The sequence below is a fragment of the Podarcis erhardii genome (genome assembly GCF_964252035.2).
Source record: "Podarcis erhardii genome assembly, chromosome: 13".
NCBI classification, from domain to species: Eukaryota; Metazoa; Chordata; class Lepidosauria; order Squamata; family Lacertidae; genus Podarcis; species Podarcis erhardii.
The window spans coordinates 35,546,295-35,565,929 of record NC_138502.1 but is presented as its reverse complement, the minus strand read 5'-3'; the positions used below and the strand labels follow the sequence as shown (position 1 = coordinate 35,565,929).

The 19,635-nt window shown below is 42.1% G+C and overlaps 1 protein-coding gene across 1 annotated transcript in view; it reads left to right on the top strand.

The window, feature by feature from the left end:
* Nucleotides 1-19,635, top strand: part of LASP1 (LIM and SH3 protein 1) — a 47,584-nt gene continuing 27,949 nt past the window's right edge. Inside the window, exons 1-2 of the mRNA XM_081838232.1 lie at nucleotides 1-398; nucleotides 7,542-7,636. Of these exons, the coding sequence (XP_081694358.1) occupies nucleotides 330-398; nucleotides 7,542-7,636 (164 nt within the window). The 5' untranslated portion in view covers nucleotides 1-329. The remainder of the gene's footprint in view (nucleotides 399-7,541; nucleotides 7,637-19,635) is intronic.

Sequence of the window (19,635 nt, the reverse complement as noted above, 5' to 3'; positions counted from 1 at the left end):
CCCCTCCCCTCAGTCGTTTCCAGCCGTTGCCGAGGCGGCTTCTTTTCCTTCCTCTCTCTCTCTCTTCTCTTTCCCTCACGCCCTCTTCCTCCTCCCGCTCGCTTCTGCGTTACAAGCCTCGCCACGGGCGCAGTTTTCCAGGCAGCCGGGGCCAACTCCCACCGCCGCCGCCGCCGCCTTCCTCGGGGGTCTCTCTCTCTCTCTCTCTCCCCTCACCCCTATTTTTTTTTTTTCCTGGTTCCCTCCCTTCCTCACACGCGCAGGCATTTCTCTCCCCTCCCTCCACACACACACACACACACGCTTTCCTCCTCCTCGCCTCGGCCGCCATGAACCCCAGCTGTGCCCGCTGCGGCAAGATCGTGTACCCGACCGAGAAGGTGAACTGCCTCGACAAGGTGGGTGCTGCTGCCGGGTGAGGAGAGGGCGGCGGCGGCGGCGGCGGCGGCGCGGCGACCGTTGAGCGGGCGGGGCTGCGAGTCAACGGAGGGGCTGAGGGCAAACTGAACTGGGGGTGCGGGTTTCCTCCCCCCCCCACACACACTTGCGTTTGTGGGGCGGGCTTGGGGGGGGGGTTGAAATCAGGCTCTTGGGGCGTGTCTCAAGCTGAGCTGGGGAAGGGGAGAGCAGGAGCAGTGGGGGAACAGGGAGGGTGGTGGGTGAGGCGGAAGAGGGGAAACGACCCCAGCAAAAAAGAGGGGGGAATCTAGGGGTGTGGTGGGTCGCGGGGAGCCTGTAGGTGTATGTCAGGGAGTGTAGAGGTCTCTTGGGGAAGACGGTCGAGTGGGCAGTCCCCAAAGTGAGGAATTGGTGGGAGGGGAGAGTCTATGGTCTGGGGGGGGGCGGGAGGAGGGTGTAAGGCACAAAAGGAAGGGGGGCGGTTTATGAATGGCTAGAGCGGAGGGGGGGTCAGAGGGGTTGGGAATGGGAGACTAAGGGGCTGAATAAAAAGGGAGAAGGGGGGGAAGAGTTGCTATTTGGCGGGCGGGGGGCTGGTGATTGGAGTGTAGGCCAAAGGGCATGGCAGATAAGCAGAGAGCCTGGAGGAAAGGGGTGTGTGTGTATACAGTATATGTATGTAATACACGCTCACTCACACGCACACACCCAACCCAGAAAGGTGGCAATAACAGGTTGTTCACTGAAAGGAACGAGTGCAGGGATTTTCCCCTGGCTTAGGCATCAGATCCCCTTCTCTTCCCTCCCCACCCATCCCGAGAATGAGTTTCTTGGCTGGTGAATTGGAGGTTTTCTGTGGATGCCCAGAGGGTGCTAGTAATGACAAGGAGGCAACTTTGAAAGGTGTTGAGGAGGATATAAAAGGTATTAGACAGTGTGGTGCATTGCCTGCAAGGTGTGATGAGGAGCAACCTGGGTTTAGCGGCTGCTGAAATTCAAATCTTTTATGCCACTGGGTGCACAGTAGTAAAGGATTGCAGCTTTGCAGGGAGACAGTATGGGGAATGTTTAAGGAGGGCTGTGATCTGTGGCAGCAGATTCACCTCACCCCCCCTCTGGGGTTGCTGGTGGTAGACAAAGCTTGAAATAACTAGAGGAATGCAGAGATTTGGTCAGATGTGGTGGTTAAGATATAGTTTGGGAGTGATTAAGTTAAGGTTACCAGACGTCCCTGTTTCCTGGGGACGGTCCCCGGATTTACAAAATCGGTCCTCATGCGAAATCCATTGAAGTTGAAAAGTGCCCCCAATTCATTGGAAAAAATCTGGTAACCTTAGATTAGGTATGTGTATGAGAGAGTGTGTGTACACAAGAGAGCAAGTAAGTAGTCTCACTCCTAGTCTTGGTAGGTTTGACAGCTCCCATTTCCTAAAACAATGGAATAAGACTGTGGATATTTAGATACCAGTAGATAGCTTGAATCACAACAGTCTGCCATTTGAGAAAGAATCTGGCTTTAGGGGACACATATGGGAAAAGGCAAAGAGCATGTGCTGTCAACACAGCAAATCACCAAAGGAGATGCATTCTTAGATCGTTCATCTGGCACTCTCTTAGATTGCTTTTCTCCCTATCAGTAGTGACTGTTAGTACTCCTCAAGCCCTCTCTCTCAAATACTACAGTCTTCCCCTTTAGCTGATGGGTGTGAGCATTGAGGTTACCTAAACAAATCTGCAGTCTATCTTTCCCCTGTCTTTCCCCTTGTTTCCCTTTTTCCTTATTTGATGGTGAATTAGATTGGGAAATAAGCAAGCTATAGCTTATACCATTTCTACCAAGTCTTCTGTCCAAGAAGAGGTGGTTGTATGGCAATATTGGAGAAAAGCACCTTCTCAATTTCTCCATTAAAAAAAAACTATGGAACAACTGAATGTGATGTTGGAGGTATTCCAGTTATTCCAGTTTTGACTGCTAAGGTTAAAAGACAGGAATTTCTGAGCTGTTCTCAGCTGCTTGTATGAACCCCATTTTAAGAAGCAGTTAAGTGCCACATCACCTCAACTTTTTTTCTGTAATGTTCTCAAACTAGTTTCTGATAAAGCCCCTAACAAAGAGAACTTCCAGTGCTTTTTATTTTCCACAGTTACAAACACAGCTGGGTGTCTCAACAGACAAAATGAAAAGGGACTAACAAGCTATCATCTGCTTTACATTTAGATTCTGTTCCCTTGCCTCCTCCCTCCAGATGGATTGTTCAGCAGTGTTTCAGAGTTTAAAAACTTAGAATTGGTTTTATAGATTTATTTAAAGGGCAGACTTACTCCTTTTTGCTGCTGCTGTTTGTGTTTGTTTAAGTTTTTTAATCTTTTATGCTATATTCCAAGATTGAAGAGAGATCAGATTTAGTTTTGCAAATGATTGTCAATACCAGAATAATTAGTAGTTCTTAATTTCTCCAACAAAATTTTGTAAGACTTAGAAAAATATGTCTGAAATATGCAAATATCTCAATCACATCACTCCATATTCAAGAAATTCAACTTCCTCCCTCCATTCCTTGTTCCCAGTCTAAAGTAAACTTAGCTGTGTAACTGCATCCATTTTCTCTTCAGAGTGGTAGGTAGGGGAAAAACTAGGCTTTATTTCAGCCAGGTCAAAGACCCAGTTTGGTACACACACAGGCTGGGAGCCTCAATGGTGCCCCTCTGGAGCCTTCACCCCAGCAAAAAAATGTGACTAGCTAGCCCGCCCTGTAGTTACAGCTCTGTGGTAGGCATATCCCACCATCACTTTGCAGTAGTCTGTCAGTATATCTTTTCATACACTTTAAACTAGATTCATTTAAATCGTAATCTGGTTTGGATATTTAAAGCAAAAGGGGCATATGGATGAAGGAAACTTGAATTCTCACAAAAGTGCACCACTTACCTCCTTATAGCCTCTGAACCCAGGTGCTTTTTGCCAAGCCATGTTCTCTGGTATCAGACCTTAAAGGGTGTGTGTGTCAGGATAGTCAGTTACATGCAGAAGAGGGTTAATATCACCTGTGTTCCTTTCTTCTCTGTTTAAAGAAAAAATCACATCCACTCCCTGCTTTATCAAGGAATGCTGCAGGCATAAGTTGAAAGAAATAAGCCTGCTGACTGTCCTATTAAAATGTTTTTGTTTTTTTAAACTAGATTAATACAAAATGCAGATGGGGTGATGCAAAATTCCTACAGTCTTAAACATGGATGTTTTGAGAAGAAGGGTTTGTTTTTAAAAGGGAGAGAAGGAATCAGAAGTCCTGGGTTATAGGCACTGTGCTATGTGCATCCTGTACCGGTAATATTTCCACAAGCTATAGCTACTGGTTAGATATTTGTCTTCTGAGGTGGTAGAGGAGTGTCTCTTAATCCAACTGTGTGTTGCTGAGGTTCCTGCTGAGTTTCCTGGTGTGAACAATAGAAAGCAAAAAACCCCTTTTATTGAATGCAGTGAAGGGGTATAATTTGACATGCAGAATAGTCACTGGTCTAGTTTTCATTCAGAGCAAGTTGTACTAGTGCTTGCTGATAATAATAATTGAGCCAGTGTTTCAGAGAAGAATGTTTATGGGGAAATAAGAGGAGGAAAGAAACTGTCCCACCTTCACAAAAGAAGAGATTTTATCCCCCCACATACATCACTGCCCACTGTTCGGTAGTGTTTATCTCATAGTGGGGATTTGCATGGCTTTCACAAAATGCTGATAGAACTGGTGTGGAATTGAGCCTGAACACTAAGTTCAGAACTGCTGTTTTAGATCACTGTGCTTCAGCAAATGCAGAAACTGGCACACTGGCTCCCTTGGTCAGCATCAGAACTCAAGGCATACATCCGTGTGTTCTAATTTCAAAGCAGTAGGTCATAGGAGTTGCATTGCATATAAGATGAGTGTCAGGCTGCCATTAAAGAGACCATAGCTGTCAACTTTTCCTTTTTCTTGCGAGGAATCCTATTCAGAATAAGGGAATTTCCCTTTAAAAAGGGGGAAAGTTGCCAGCTATGTAAGGAGACAGCATTTCTGAAGAGTTAAGGTTTACTTCCATATAACCATATATGGATCCAAACAGCAGGTGATGTTGAAATGTAGATATGTCTTAAGTTTACTGGTTTTCCTTAGTGTGCAGACCGCTGTCATATCAACTTTCCAGATATTGTCTCAAGTAGCTTCAACTTACAATACTGGTATTCCACACAAGTATTCTGTGATCTTGGTGACTTAATTTTGGGTATAATTTCCAAGTTTCAAAAAGGTGAGGGTGAGAGGAACATTTTAATGCTGACTGGCTGTATTTCTTCAAGCATTTGCTTCCTCTGTGACTGGGGTGTGACTGGTGGTTGAATTTAAAACTTTATAAGCAGACAGAAGCTGTTGAGGATTTAAAGCATCTCTGTTAAGCTGAAGTAATGTGTGAGCACGGCCCCACACTATACTAGTTTCAGTTTTCCATTTTATGTTTAAGGTAAAGTTTAAGCCACATAGCTATTACCCAGGGATAAGCTTGTACGTGATTGCAAACTATGAGTACATACTTGACAGAATGCTAATGTTGAAGGTTGAGTAGCTTTTTGTCTTGGGGCAGTATTGGAGTTGCATGCTCCTTGGTTATGTGCTTGAGATGCAGTTTTTAGACAGCCTGCATACATACTGAAGGTGGAAATCCTGTGGTTTAGAAGAGTTATTTAAGGCTCTCTGCAACCCTGCATCCTTTTGGTAATGAAAGACTTGTTATTGCCCAAAGTCTGAATTGTTGCAATAGACTACAAAAAAAATGGGTACAGCTGATTTGTCAAATCTTAAACTATTTACTTATACTAAAAAGTCTGCCAGTTTGGGGTACAAAACTTGCCAGACATTCCAGGAATGCAGTAACCCTTGCTCTCTATTGCTAATGCAGTTTTAAATATGTGTAAACATAAACGAGTCTGAAAATCTTAAGGTTTCATATATGTGCATTAGAAACTGCTAGAGGTTACATAACAGGAAGAGGTAATAACAAGTTTTGCCTGTTAGCAACCAGAGGGGCCTGCTGAGCACAATACAGAAATTCATTTCTGCAAGAGGAATTGGCCATCAGCCATAGGTGAAGGTGCAAATCTATTGCCCTGGGCGATCAAAGTGAGACAGGCTTGCTTTGCTCGAATACTGAGTCATCTCATGCTAGGTTGTGGGCATGTTTAAGTATTGGGTGTGGTACTCTCTCATTCACACCATACCGTATTTTCAATATAATGCATCCACCACTAAATGTTGGTTTTACAAGACTAGCAAACCTAGCTGTAGATCTTGGTCATTAAATAGAATTCTGGCATTTGCTTCATTATAATATTTCTTTTAAAAGCTGAAATTTTTGCACATGAAGGAAGCACAGGTCAGCTGGTAGAACCTTTGGACAGAGCAACTTAACTAGGTACAATCACATCATAAAATATAAAATTCACTTTGCATGGTATCTGATAGTTTCTACAGAAGTTTGTTCAAGTCAAGTTTTTTTTAGCTCTCACAGATGAAAAGTAAAGCCAAAAAGGAGTCCCTGTGAAGTTTTGATAGTGTGTTGGCTTAGAAGCCCCTTCTTTTACATACCCACAGGCATATCTATTTTTCATACTGCTAAGAAGGGGGCATAGAGAGGCATTATTGCCCAAACTTCGTGCTTTCCACCTTTAGAAATATGTTCCAACTTTTTTCTTCTTAATATCCCAGTCTGGGTTTTTTAAGATAATTTTATTTCTGAACCATTGACTTTTCTGCATGATCACAAACATTCACAAAATATGTTTTGGAAGGATATTGTGAAATACTTGTGATCTCGTACATTTTCTCAGAGCATGTGAACTTTTGAAAATAATTACTACATCCCTTTCATCATTTAGGTGATGTGCCACTCCTGAACATGTGCATTATTTCCCACAATAGTCCACATATTCCCTTCCCCTAAGCTGTTAGTGCTGAATAACTTTCAGAACTGTCCAGAATGGTTTGTAGAATTTAGAATGTGTTTAAGATAAAACAAGTGACTTTCTGATAGTTTGCTTAGCTTGTTTGACAGAGGTGAGTAATTGCACTTCCAAGCAGTGGAAAGTGGGAGAAATTAGCATGGATTTTCAAAATGTAGAGGCATCTCTGCTCTTGCTCTCAAAATCCAGAATCTTGTAGTCAAACTGGCATGCTGCTTGGCTATAAGAGATCTCCAGCTCACCATGTTTTGGAAATCTGTATTTCTACTTGTTACCAGAATAGTTGCTGGTTGACAATTCTGTGTTACCTGTTCTCAATGTGGAGCTTTTCTCCTAGTCTGCTTTTTATAAGACATAAAATATTTCATTTAGAGGAGCATCTGGGAATCAAGGCTGCTTTAGCATCAATCTTGCATGATGAGCTATCTTTCAAGACCATATGGAAAGCCTACTACAGTGGTTTCAGAGTTACTGTGAAAGGAGACCTTCCTCAGCGTATCAGGATTAGATTTCTGTCCTAAGGCCACATATGGCAACTTCCTGTTGGAGGAGGGTGGGGAGAGAACTCGCAGTCAGGTGATGAGTTGGAAATATTTCCTAAGGCTCATCATGTGCCAATATAATACAATTTTGGTTAGTGCTGACCACATTGTATAAACTGCTAATGCTTGTTTGTTGAAAAACAAATAGGTCATTGACTGAATACAAAGGAATGTTTTCCCTAGCCTGTCTTTAAACTTTAAACACAGTGTGTTTTTGGGTTGAGTAAATGCTCTTGAAAGGCTCTCTGGTCAAGCATATGTCTAAACAGACCTTCATAATGGAGCAGACCAGAGCTTTCCAAACTGTGTGTCATGACACGTTAGTGTGTCGGCAACGCTCCCAGGGCAGGAAAGGGGTTAGTTAAACCTCTGGTTTGCTAGTAAAACTGTGTTTCTGTGTTGCGAAATGATGCATATCTAAAAAGTGTTTTACCTGAAGTTTGGAAAGCTCTGGAGGAGACAGTGCTGCAGGATACTAGAAAGAGTCTTCTTGCAGCATGCTTGATTGTAATTTCTAGAGACCAATAGCCACTGCTGGGAATAACATTTTCCAGCTAGGAAGAAGTAGCCCACTATAAAACTTTCTACATTAACACTTGTTTCTCATGTTTTCCTAGTTTTGGCATAAAGCATGTTTCCACTGCGAGGTCTGCAAGATGACTCTCAACATGAAAAACTACAAGGGCTATGAGAAGAAGCCGTATTGCAATGCGTAAGTTGCTGGTGTTCACATTACTTTGCCCTTCTACTCTGTAAAGCTGGTTGTGTATAGCTGCAAGTGAAAAGTATATTTCAAGGGGCTGTATATATCTGGAAATCTCAATGCAATTTAGTTGTTGAATGTGGCAGGCAAGAGACACAAGGAAAGAAGCTGAGCTGATACCTGTGGAGGTATTAATCCTAATTAGTTCATCCTTTCAAAGTATCCTTCTAAACCTTTGTCAATGACTCTGAGAGAATGGAATTTGTTATTCATTAGGAAGCTAGTGCCAACAGCATGATAGGTGACCTATTTTATTTTTCAAAAATTCTGAACTTTATCCTGACAAATTCCAGTGTGGTATACAATAATAAAAATACAGTAGTACTGTATTAACATCATATCCCACATCCTTCATAACAAAATGAAACTATAGCACAGGGGAGGGGAGTCTCCAGTCCAGATCTGGCCTGCAGTTGGACTTATTCTGGCCCTCTCTGTCCCCTCTCACCCATCACTTCTTCAGCTGGGAGCTGCATTTCCTCCCCCATCAGCTGTTTCATGTTAAACATCTGATATGTGCAATCAGTTTAGCTGGGGGAAAGGGGAAGAGGGAACCAAAAAGAGAGGGAGAGTTTACCATTGCATTGGGAGGTGGGTGAGAGACTTTCTTTACAACCTCCTTTGCAAGATGTGAAATTGCAACTCCTTTCTGTGCAAGGAGATCTGCTGTAGGAAGTAAGAAACTCTAGCTACGTGAAGACTTGAGCTTGCACTTTGCTAATATGCAAGAAGTTCTCCATACATTTTGCAATTGTTTATATGCAATTTTTGGGATGCAATTTCATTTTGAAGTTTGAGACTTTGAATAGTTGTAAGGCAAGGTTTGCTATTCAGCTGTACATTGCATTCTTCTGGGATCGCTGAACTTTTTTGACAGGTAAAAGGAAAGCTTTCGTTCTTACAAGATTGGTTTTTTTAAAGTCTTTGGAGAAAGGGGAAGATGTAACCTGAGTGCAGTTACTGAGAATTTAACATATGTGTCTTTCCACGGGAAGTAGAATTTAACCTGTGTGAGAGTGTCAGTGATGTATGATTATGTATAGGTCTGGCTTTACCCACTATTGAAATGTGGCCTCTGACAGCTTTTCACTGGGGTAATGTGGCCCTTCATCCCAAAAAGTTCCTCCTTTCCTGCTGTAAAGCAAGTAGAGGCAAGGCAATAAAACTAACTTAAGGCCTGGGCAAATAAATATGTCTTAACATGGCACCAAAGGGATTGCAACAGTGACACAGTCCACAAAGTGGTGCTCAGTGCTAGAATGTTGGTAATTTTAAGCATAGATGGATAATGCAAAAGTCATGGGATAGCAAGAAGGATATATGGGTTAACTAGTGGCCGTGATTCAAGAAAAGCTCTGAAAGCAGCAAGTATTTCAGAAGAGGACACGAAAGGGAAAGATCAACAGTGCCAATAGCAAAAGAACAGGAAGATGAAAATCTTCAAAACTAAGTTTGCAGTGGAAAGTAATGGAGATCATAAAAAGAGATGGCATGAAAATATTTGGGTCAAGAAAGCTGCTTCAGAAGCTTTCTGAAAAGGCTTGGGGAGGGGGAAGACTTGGGAGCAAGTCAGGGTTAGGAATTTTTGGTACCGTAAGTTATACATAAGTGCAGGCGAAAGTATGTGGCAAGATTCTGTTCAGGAAAGTTGCCTCCAACCATTTTGAGGCTGCTCCCACACCACAGCCCATCCTGTTCAGCAAATTCCCTTGAGTCCCTGTGTTGCATGCGTTGGTAGTGGGGACTGCCAGATGTAGGAGGTGGTGGGAAGTAGATTTCCACCAGTCCCATTAGCACACTTAACTTTGGATCCAGCCCAGAATAACTACATCATCTGGTCCAAAGATGAAAGCAAGATGAGAATATTGTTAAGAAGTGACAGATACATTTAAGAAACAAACAGAACATGTGATTAGCCACAGTGGTTTGCTATTATAAACATGGGGTTTGAGTAAAGCCTGTGAAAATGGTGACTGCCCGCAACCCTTGACCCATGTCTGTTACTTGGCATTCTCAAGAGATGGAAAAATTAATTTTCCCCTTCAGCTTCTATAAGACCCACTCAGTTGCAACAAATAGAATAAAGCTGTGTTTTACCAGCAGCTTATGGCTCATTTAGACAGATCTAAATGCTTGGAAAAGCCTCATTTCCAGTGTTTTTGCTTATGCTTCCAACCGCCACTTCTGTCTGGAGATATGGGATACTTTAGTTCACAACTGGTCTCCTGATCAAGACAGATGCTGTCTTCCCCAGGACAATTGCCATTCTCCTGGTTGTGTCACTAATAGTCAAGATGGCTGCAAGGTGACCTCCTCTCCTCCAGTTCATCACCTCCAAACCTCGGTTTTCCATTCAGCCTGCTATGCCCATGAAGGTAGCTTAGACTAGGTAAAGCTTTGTTCTTGTTCCATTCTTCTTGTTGAAAACTTCAGCAGCACTGGGTGTGAAGTTTGAGTATTTAGATAGAGCAGCAGAGTACAGAGTTGTCCCTTTATGGGCAGCAATTCAGGAAGTGTGTATGTGGGATAGAACTTCAAGAGAGGCTTTAAGGGAACCCAGAATCCATGTCCAGAGCAAGGATATTTTAGGAGGTGGGGTGCTACTGGGTTTTTCTGAGCTTAGTTGTACCACATGCCACATTCAGCATCCGTCAAGAGAGGTAACATGAATTGTTTATTCCTATGGTTCTAGATTCAGGTAGGTAGCCGTGTTGGTCTGACGCAGTCAAAATATATTTTAAAAAATTGTCCAGTAGCACCCTAGAGACTGTTGCAGGAATTTATGTATAGGTTTTGGGGGGGTTGCCCCTCCAGCAGATATCATGCACATGCAGCCCACTACCAAAATCAGCACAATCGCTTTTGTGACTTTTGTGATTTGTCCCCACGAAACACTTCATCACAGTTTCTTCCTATCTATTCAAAGGGCCTTTGCTGCATGATACCAAATGTAACAATTCACTGATAAATGTATCTATGTACTGGCTCACTGGGAAAACTTCAGAAATTCATAGAGACATGTGAGCTCAGCAACTCAGCAGCCCCTCTGCCTGAGTGATAATCCCTGGCATCCTAATACCTGAGTGCCAGACAGGTAGCCATTCCAGAAATAACAAACCCAGATGAAGACAAAAGGGTGTGATTAACTTGGATGGGAAACAGGGAAATGTAAATATATTTTTTGTTACACTTGATGGGTGTTTGGTGGAGGGCAAGGAGAACCATGGGACAGGGTCCAGGATGCTCAGATTACTGCCACCAGACCTCCCCTTTCATAATAATAATAATAATAATAATAATAATAATAATAATAGTAAATTTTATTTATATCCCGCCCTCCCCAGCCGAAGCCGGGCTCAGGGCGGCTAACAACAATCAAATAATCAAACAATCAAATAATCACACATTCTAAAAATATTTCATTATAAAAATTAATTAAAATCAAATTAATGGCAACCGATTAAGCAAAATTCTGTGCACGTTGCCAGAGGAGGGAGTCAGGCTGCACCCTGACCAAAAGCCTGGTGGAACAACTGTCTTGCAGGCCCTGCGGAAAGATGTCAGGACCCGCAGGGCCCTAGTCTCTTGTGACAGAGCATTCCACCAGATTGGAGCCGCAGCCGAGAAGGCCCTGGCTCTAGTTGAGGCCAGCCTAACCTCTCTGAGGCCTGGGACCTTGAGGATGTTATTATTTGCAGACCGTAGGTTTCTCTGTGGGGCATACCAGGAGAGGCGGTCCCGTAGGTACGAGGGTCCTAGGCCGTATAGGGCTTTAAAGGTTAAAACCAGCACCTTAAACCTGATCCTGTACTCCACCGGGAGCCAGTGCAGCTGGTATAGTACCGGATGATGTAACCGTGATGTATGAGTGATGTAGTTTGGGGTGTGTGACATGGGGATTAGCAGCTAATAAATGTTTGGGGGCTCTTTTGTTTGAGGCTTCCATCTTGTTCCACCTTGTGGCAGGCGGGAGTCCTGTCACGACAGTCTTCAATAAAGACCAAGCCTACTGGCTGCTGTTTTGCTCTGGTATTCCTGGCTGGTGTCCTTGTTTTTTTTTTGTCCAAGAGAGCCCTCAGATTTCTCCGTTAACAAGACCAACTAAGTTTGTTCTTGGTATTAGCTTTCATGTGCATGCACACAAAAGCTTATAGCAAGAACAAACTTAGTTGGTCTCTAAGGTGCTACTGGACAATTTTTATTTTTTGTTTATTCCTATGAATCTTTAAAAAACAAAACAAAAACCTTCACAACTAGGGTTCAAACTTTAATGGAAAATATGATTAGGTTTCTGATTAGCTCTGTAGTATTTAATAGATTAAAAACACTTTGTTATTGATGTCCCCCCATTAATCAGGCAGCAGAATTAAAAGTATTGTAATAGAAGTAGTGAAAAAATATAGGTTGTAAATGCCATCTTAGAAGAAATGACCCCTTTTTCTTCTCACAAGAAAAGATGGTGGCTCTTCTAAGATGGTTGCTCTTGTGACATGCATATACGCTATTTAAAACACTGTTTTTCTTAACTTTTTTATGCATATACTTGTTTCTTCCTATTTAGTTAAACGGCATATGATTAACTTGGCTAGGATTTCTTTGACCAGGTGTGTTCCTCAGGTATGTGAGGGCAAGATTGAAAATAGACAGATACTGCATATTCTCAAAAGTTTGAGATTCAGAGATAAGGAATTGCCCTTCTTTTAATTAGTGCTCATGTTTCCCTATACTCATCTCCTCTTCAGACACACTGCTCCTTACCAAAGTGCAGAATTTTGCCAAATATAAAACACTAGATTTTATATAAAGTGTGTAAAATAGCAGTTTGAGACCAAACCCCCAATATATGTACTCTTTGGCATAATATTTTGGGGGTGGGGGGATTCCAACTATGATCAGTGCTGGCAGAGTCTTGTACAAGGCCCTCCTTTCTAAACATCCACCATAAAAAGTGGAATTGTACAATGAATGTCCTATCATTTTCTGTGGAGTGGGGAGGGAAAAGGCCACGTTTATGCTGGCAGGAGTAAGCTTGCTTTTTCAAACATGTCTAATACAGGCTTTCTTCTGTCCGTGCTCTGGCTTCCTGCCAGGCCGTAAGCTTATTTCTCTGTCAGAGCAGTAGGAAGAAGGCTGGGCTTCCTCTTTGCTGCCTTGATGCCATACGGCAATCTGAACATAACCTTCCAATGGCGCCTTTGCTGTGTGGTTTTGCCCTCTGAGGCTTTCCTTCATCCATGAGGTGGGGTGAACAGGGCATGTTTGCTCTGATCTCAAGGGCTTACTTCCTAGCATCTTCTGTCAATAGTGTCTTTGAAAAGCTAGATTGAATGATATACTCTGTTAGCCCCACTTTTACAGAGTTAGTGTAGCATATAAAGATAGAGCCATGAATTGGTAAACTCCTGATTTGACTGTTGCTACTTCTGTGAATTAATTAGTATTTCTCTGACCCCTATCTGTAATATAGGGATAATTCTGGCTTACTTTACTGGGTTAATGTAAGGATTACAACAAAAATTAAAATACACTGATCAAAAACTGTATAAGCTTGACTCGGGCTTCCAATAATGGAATTTTGCATGGTTTTACATTGTTACCTCACTCTTCTTTGAGTGAGCTCAGAGGTGGTAATGCATGGATGTGGGCTAGCCCCCCTTGTCTTCACAACTCTGTGAGGTAACTTAAGCTGCCTGTGTGTAACTGGCCCAAGGTTACCGAGTTAACTTCATGGCTGTGTGGGCATGTGAACTCCTTGGACAATGCTGACTCAGAACTCTTCCATCTCTAATTTTTCCATTTGAGAGATTGTATAATTCTCTCTTCTTCAGTTCAAGGATTCTTAATGTATGAAAAGAAACATCCTGCAGCAGCTCAGTTCCATTTGCCCTCCCCCCTTCAAGCTAAGACTGATTCAAGTGTGAAGGGGAAACTTCCACAAGCTAACATTATATCTAGCTTCTCCTATTATGCTAGTGCAGTCCTAGCATAAAATGAAAGCATCATGTCCAAAGTGTTGACTATTAAGACATAAAAATGCCATGCGCTCAGATTTTTTCAGTAATTGAGTTTTATGTGACTTCATGTATACAATACTTCAGCTTTCTAGCTGTTTTGGAAGTACCGTATTTTTCGTCCCATAGGACGCACCGGCCCATAGGACACACCTAGTTTTTTGGGGGGGAAATAAAGGAAATAATTTTTCCTTTATTTCCCCCCCCCCCAAACCAGGTCGGGGAATCCAAACCAGGTCGGGGAACAGTGGGATGGCAGCGCTGTACCTCCCTGCTGTCCCCCGAGTTTGTGGGGCTGCTCGATGTCTGCCCGAAGCGCGGGGTGCTCTGCTTCAGCGCTCCCCGCACTCCGTGCAGCAGGCTGCTATCCGCAGACTAGGGAGCCCTGTGGGAACTCCCACAGGGCTCCCTAGGCTGCGGATGTCTTCCCGAAGCACAGAGCTGCACCAAGCCCTGGAGCGCAAGCAGCTCTGCGCAACCCTCCGGAGCCCGGCGTGGCTTCACGCCGGGCTCCAGAGGGTTGCGCAGAGCTTCCTGAAGCCTGGAGAGCGAGAGGGGTCGGTACGCACTGACTCCTCTCGCTCTCCAGGCTTCAGCGAAAGCCTGTATTCACCCCATAGGACGCACACACATTTCCCCTTCATTTTTGGAGGGGGAAAAGTGCATCCTATAGGGCAAAAAATATGGTACCTTAATTTGGAATAAATGGCTCACCCCAGTTTTGATTTTGAGACAAACAAATGTTCTGTTTTAGGTGTCATTTTACTAAGGGGTTTGGGTTACGTACATGCTGTATTGATTACATTTAAATATGCAAACCTCTGAAGGGTGTGTTAGTATAAAAGTTATTACTTGTGATGAAAGAAAACACCACCTTTAAAACTTCTGTTTTATGTGACCCAGAACTAAAGTAGCTTCTGCAAAAAGTGTGTTTATAATTCCATTGATCAAAATGAGCCTCTGCTGGTTTGCCAGAGGAGGCTGCAGGCTGGAGTCTGTTCCTGTTGCGATGCAGCTATGTCATAGGATCAAGTAGGCTAGGTTTTTGCGGTTTTGACTAGTTATAATACAGTAGTGGGGTGGGGTGTAAAATCGGGCTCTTCATTTCTCACATACATTTACTTCAGAAACAAAACATACCTTGTCACTAGTGAATGCCTCATAATATTCTACAGAGCAACAATGCACACTATTGCATAAAAGCACACTTCATTCTCTACATCTCCAGTTTACTAGTAAGAAGAGGAAAGTTCAGAACAGAACATGATTTTTCTTCACAGAAGCAGCAAAGTTTCCTAGAGTTCTGGAACAGGCTATTGTCAGTCCACACTAAAAGGAAGTGGGTGCTGGTAATGAATTGCTTGAGTGTGGTGAATCTGGAAGGCTGACTTATGTACACTCCACTGAGCAGACCTCTTTATTTCTTGAAATGCTGTAGAATAGATGGCAGGAAGTGAGTGGCCTAGTTGCACAGTTATTTCCTCTTCCCCCTGCTTGGAAGGAAGATACAGCACTCCTTTCTGCAGAACAGCTGCTTTAAAACAGTTTTTGTCTGTTTATTTGTTGCGACTTTTACTGGATGAATTAATACTATTGGATGACTACATTTCCATGTTTCTTTCAGTAGCATCTATTTCTTGTTTCTCTGTTTTGGGAAACTAATATATGTGGTTCCTTTTAGTAGAAGCGATTTATTATCGCCATGGAGGGGGGAAATACATGACTGGTTTGCCTCTTTGGTGTCTTTTATCATCATTCTTAGACTCCATGTGGCTGTCCCCATGGCCTTCCCTCTGTTTTGCAGGTATAATTGCACATAGGAAGTCAAATGCTGTGGTGCTCTGTAAGATCAGCACTTTTAGGTCTTTGCTCTCTTTGGGGGCATGTTCAAAGTATTTGTTTTATAATCCTCAACTGTCTAGTGCTCTTTCTCTGATCTGAATATTGCAGCTTTTTTATTTGCATCCCTGTTGCTCTTAAAAATGGCGCTGTACTGGGGAGATCTTATTACTCTGTTGTGCTGCTGGAGTGCTAATGTTTGATGAATGCTATTGCTTGATGAATGAATAACTATTATTCCATTAGCCCCTGTCATTTGGAAGAAACCATCCCAGAAGTGATCTTCTCTTCAGTTCTGTACTAGCTTTGCTGAGAATCCAGGCTCTTTCTTCCATCAGTTATCACTTGGCAGCAACCATTACATCAGACTGTAGTAGAGAAGGGATGCAGAGCCACTCTATCAGTACAGTGGACCCTCGGGTTACGTTACCTTCAGGTAATGTACAGTAACTTTTGGTTTGGGAACACTTCTGGGTTTCGCCATATGCGCAGAAGCGCTATATCGCACCGCGCACATGCGCAGAAGTGGCACCTCTAGATGTGGACTTTTCAGGGTATGTACAGACCCCTGGAACGAATTAAGTTCATATCCGGAGGGTCCACTGTACAGCTAAGAGACCAGCAGCTTTTGGCTTCTGTTCTTGAACTCTTCAGTCCTAGCAGATCATTATAGGAACTTGTAACTAAGAACTTGAAAATGGATTTGCCCCCCCCCCTTCCAATCCATTTTATTTTTGTGTCAATTTTTATTATTTTTTATTTTAGATTGTAAGCCTGAGGATAGGCACTTTCTGTAGTAAACTGTAAGCTGCTCTGGGAGCTTTTTTTGACTAAAGAGTGGGATGAAAATTCTTTAAATATATAAAATTGTCTTCCTCTTGGAATGATATTTTGGGAGTATCATCTCATCTCGAACCTTTCCTTTAGGTGAAGGTTGAGCCTGGATTAGTCACAAACAGCATGTATGACTTGAAATTGATTCTCACTAGAAATCAATATGGGAATTGTTCTGTTGCTGTTGGTGAATAAAGGATACTTTCATTTCTAACTCAGGAAGGAAATGAATGATTCCCAAACTGAATCAGAATCTGTGATTGAATTGTATGGAACTTGCAGGATGTTAAGGTTGTCAAAGGCTGGCTCCTGAGCTGTATACGGGTCATTCTAGAAAACTATGGCATTTTAACACACACGTTTAGTTAAGAGTGACTATTTGAAATCTCTCCATTCATGAATCTGTGCTCCAAGCTAATCTGCTGTATTATTTATTGGATTTATATTTTACCCCCTTCCAAATCAACCTCATAGCCTGCTTTTTCAGTTCTTGAAAGCTTTTTCTCAGAAATTGCAAGCCTTCATACAAATGTCACATTTTGCAATGCATGATGCTAATGATTTGCTTTCAGTAGAGTAGGAAGATTTTAAATAGCTGTCACTTACCTATTGTGTCTGCTTCCAGGTAACTGTAAAAAACTTGTCATATTTTCCAGTTTTGTTTTCCTTTTTAAATACAGATCTTCCAGTATACAACCCAATGTCATATCTGCACCTCCAAAGTATTATAGGATGTGTGGTGTCAAGTATTTGGTCAGCAATCAGCATGCTTCCCACCTGTTACTTTGTTTTCTTTCAACCCCTGCTTTGTAGCCTTCCTTCAAGAACTTAGGACAATGGATGATATTATTATTTATTTGACTTATTAGTTGCTTTTTTGCAACTTACAAAGGAGTTGCTGGTAGCACAGTATTATATAAACTAAGACTGATCACAAGCACCTGCAGTAAAGATAAAGGTGGAAATGGAAGAACTTTCATATTTAAATTTTTATCTAAAAGCTTTCTAAAGTTTCATGTGGAAATACATTTTAGTAATGAGGGTTGAAGTGCATCACATTTTTAGAAAATGAAAAGGCCTTGAACTTTTTGCATTGTTGTTAAGCCCCTCTACCCAACTTAACATATTTTTCCCCAATTTTGCGCACTCTCCGATTAATTTTCTCCATTAAAGAGTTCCTCCTCAGTGTTCTGAAATGTGTGCAAGCCAGTTTGTGACTTAGGGAATTAATACAGTACGTACTGGGAATTTTCTCTTTACTACCTTTTGATACATTATAAAAGTGTGTCAGTTTCATCTCTTTATCTTGTGGTGGGAGTGAAATGTAGGTATACTTTAATAACTAGCTTATTCAATAGAAAGTGAGCAATACAAATTCTCCCCCCCCCCCCGCCCCTTGCTATGAGGTAGCAAGAAGTAGAATCTACAAAGGCTGAAGGTGGACGTTTGCTAAGTGATAGCAGATGATAGGGGAGGTTTTTTGTTTTTTTTAGGAATGGCATAAGTATGGAAGTGAAGGCCACATTTGTTTGGTAGAACTAAGAGGTAGGAGCCACAAAAATGGCTTATGTTATTGGAGACCACGTCACTTGCTAATTAAAACATTTAAAATAACTGCAGTGCATTTACTGCAGTTCTTGTGTCTTGAGTTCTTGTGAAGATAAGATCTGCTTCTGCCTTATTCTGAGCATTTGTATTTATGCTAGCTATTCAAGAGTTACATGGCCACTGTTATTCATATTATGAAGGAGAATCCAAACTTTTCCTCCTTTACATTTGGACTCATTTTCTGTCTCTTGCTTAGTAATTATGGTAGCAATATACATTTTCCACAGAGCAGATTTCAACAACTGGTTCTGCCAAAATAACTTGCTGCTGTTCACTTGGGCCTCTTACTGAACGTGGCTGGTTTTGGGTTTCCCTCCAAATATTTAGTCTTCTGGTCCTGATTCCAAAAATTCATTGCTAATGCCAGTATTTAAGTATCTTTTGAGAAAATGAAATCTATGTGGACATGCTGCATTTAGTAAGAAAGTATCTTTGCTCTAGTCTAGCTCATGGGTAGGCAAACTAAGGCCCGGGGGCCAGATCCAGCCCAATTGCCTTCTCAATCCAGCCCGCAGACGGTCTGGGAATCAGCGTGTTTTTACATGAGTAGAATGTGTCCTTTTATTTAAAATGCATCTCTGGGTTATTTGCGGGGCATGCCTGGTGTTTTTACATGAGTAGAATGTGTGCTTTTGTTTAAAATGCACCTCTGGGTTATTTGTGGGGCATAGGAATTTGTCCCCCCCCCTTCAAAATATAGTCTGGCCCCCCACAAGGTCTGAGGGACAGTGGACCAGCCCCCGGCTGAAAAAGTTGGCTGACCCCTGCTCTAGCTGTTACGTCAACCACTGACAATGTTCCTACTGCAAGGATGAATTTCCACAGTGACTGTTCACTGTTAAATCCATTACGCTGCCACGTGGATTCAAGTAGTGATTCCAAACAACCCTGCAATATGTGAAACATTTAGCATTCAGAATATTTTTTTAAATTATGAGCTAGTATCAGACCCTTACCCTTATTGTTTCCTTCAGTAGTTTATGGGACTATGCCAACCTGATATGTACAGGAAACAAGTAAATGCTGGTGAAACTGGGTGTTTTTGATGCAGAAGTTATTTAGAGAATAGAAAACTAAGTTTAAACATGAATGTTTTAATTCCTGATTCTGATAAGCCAAGTCTGTGGTTGTGAGATTTTCCCTTGCATTACACTGCTAATACTCTTGAACTGCAATTATTGGCAGCGATACTAGGATTTCAAGTACCAACTCCCAGAACTGAATTGTACATCTCTTTAGAATGCTAACATATCTCTTTGGGGAGTTTGCATGTTTGCCTGTTTGTTTGTTTTTCCAAAAAAAATTCCTGCACCAAAACATGTGGCCACTACTGGGAACCCGCTTCTGGAACACAAGCACTGGAAGTGGTTGCCATGGCAAGCTAAGAAATTTGGCTCTTCATAGCAGCAATATAAAGCTCACTGCATAACCATAAATGTTCCAGTGTGTCTGTCTATAGTCTGTATCTTTGGTAAGCTTTTGGAAAAAACAGGTTTGAATGAACATCTGGTAGCTGCCTTCCATAGAATCTTTTCTCATTGACAAGCAAATACTGACAGTTAAAATGTCCTGACGAAACCTATATTTCCTCTCTTATTTGTCCCTTTTACTCTGTTATTGCTGGCTTCTGCTGTATCTTGCTACCCAACAAACAAT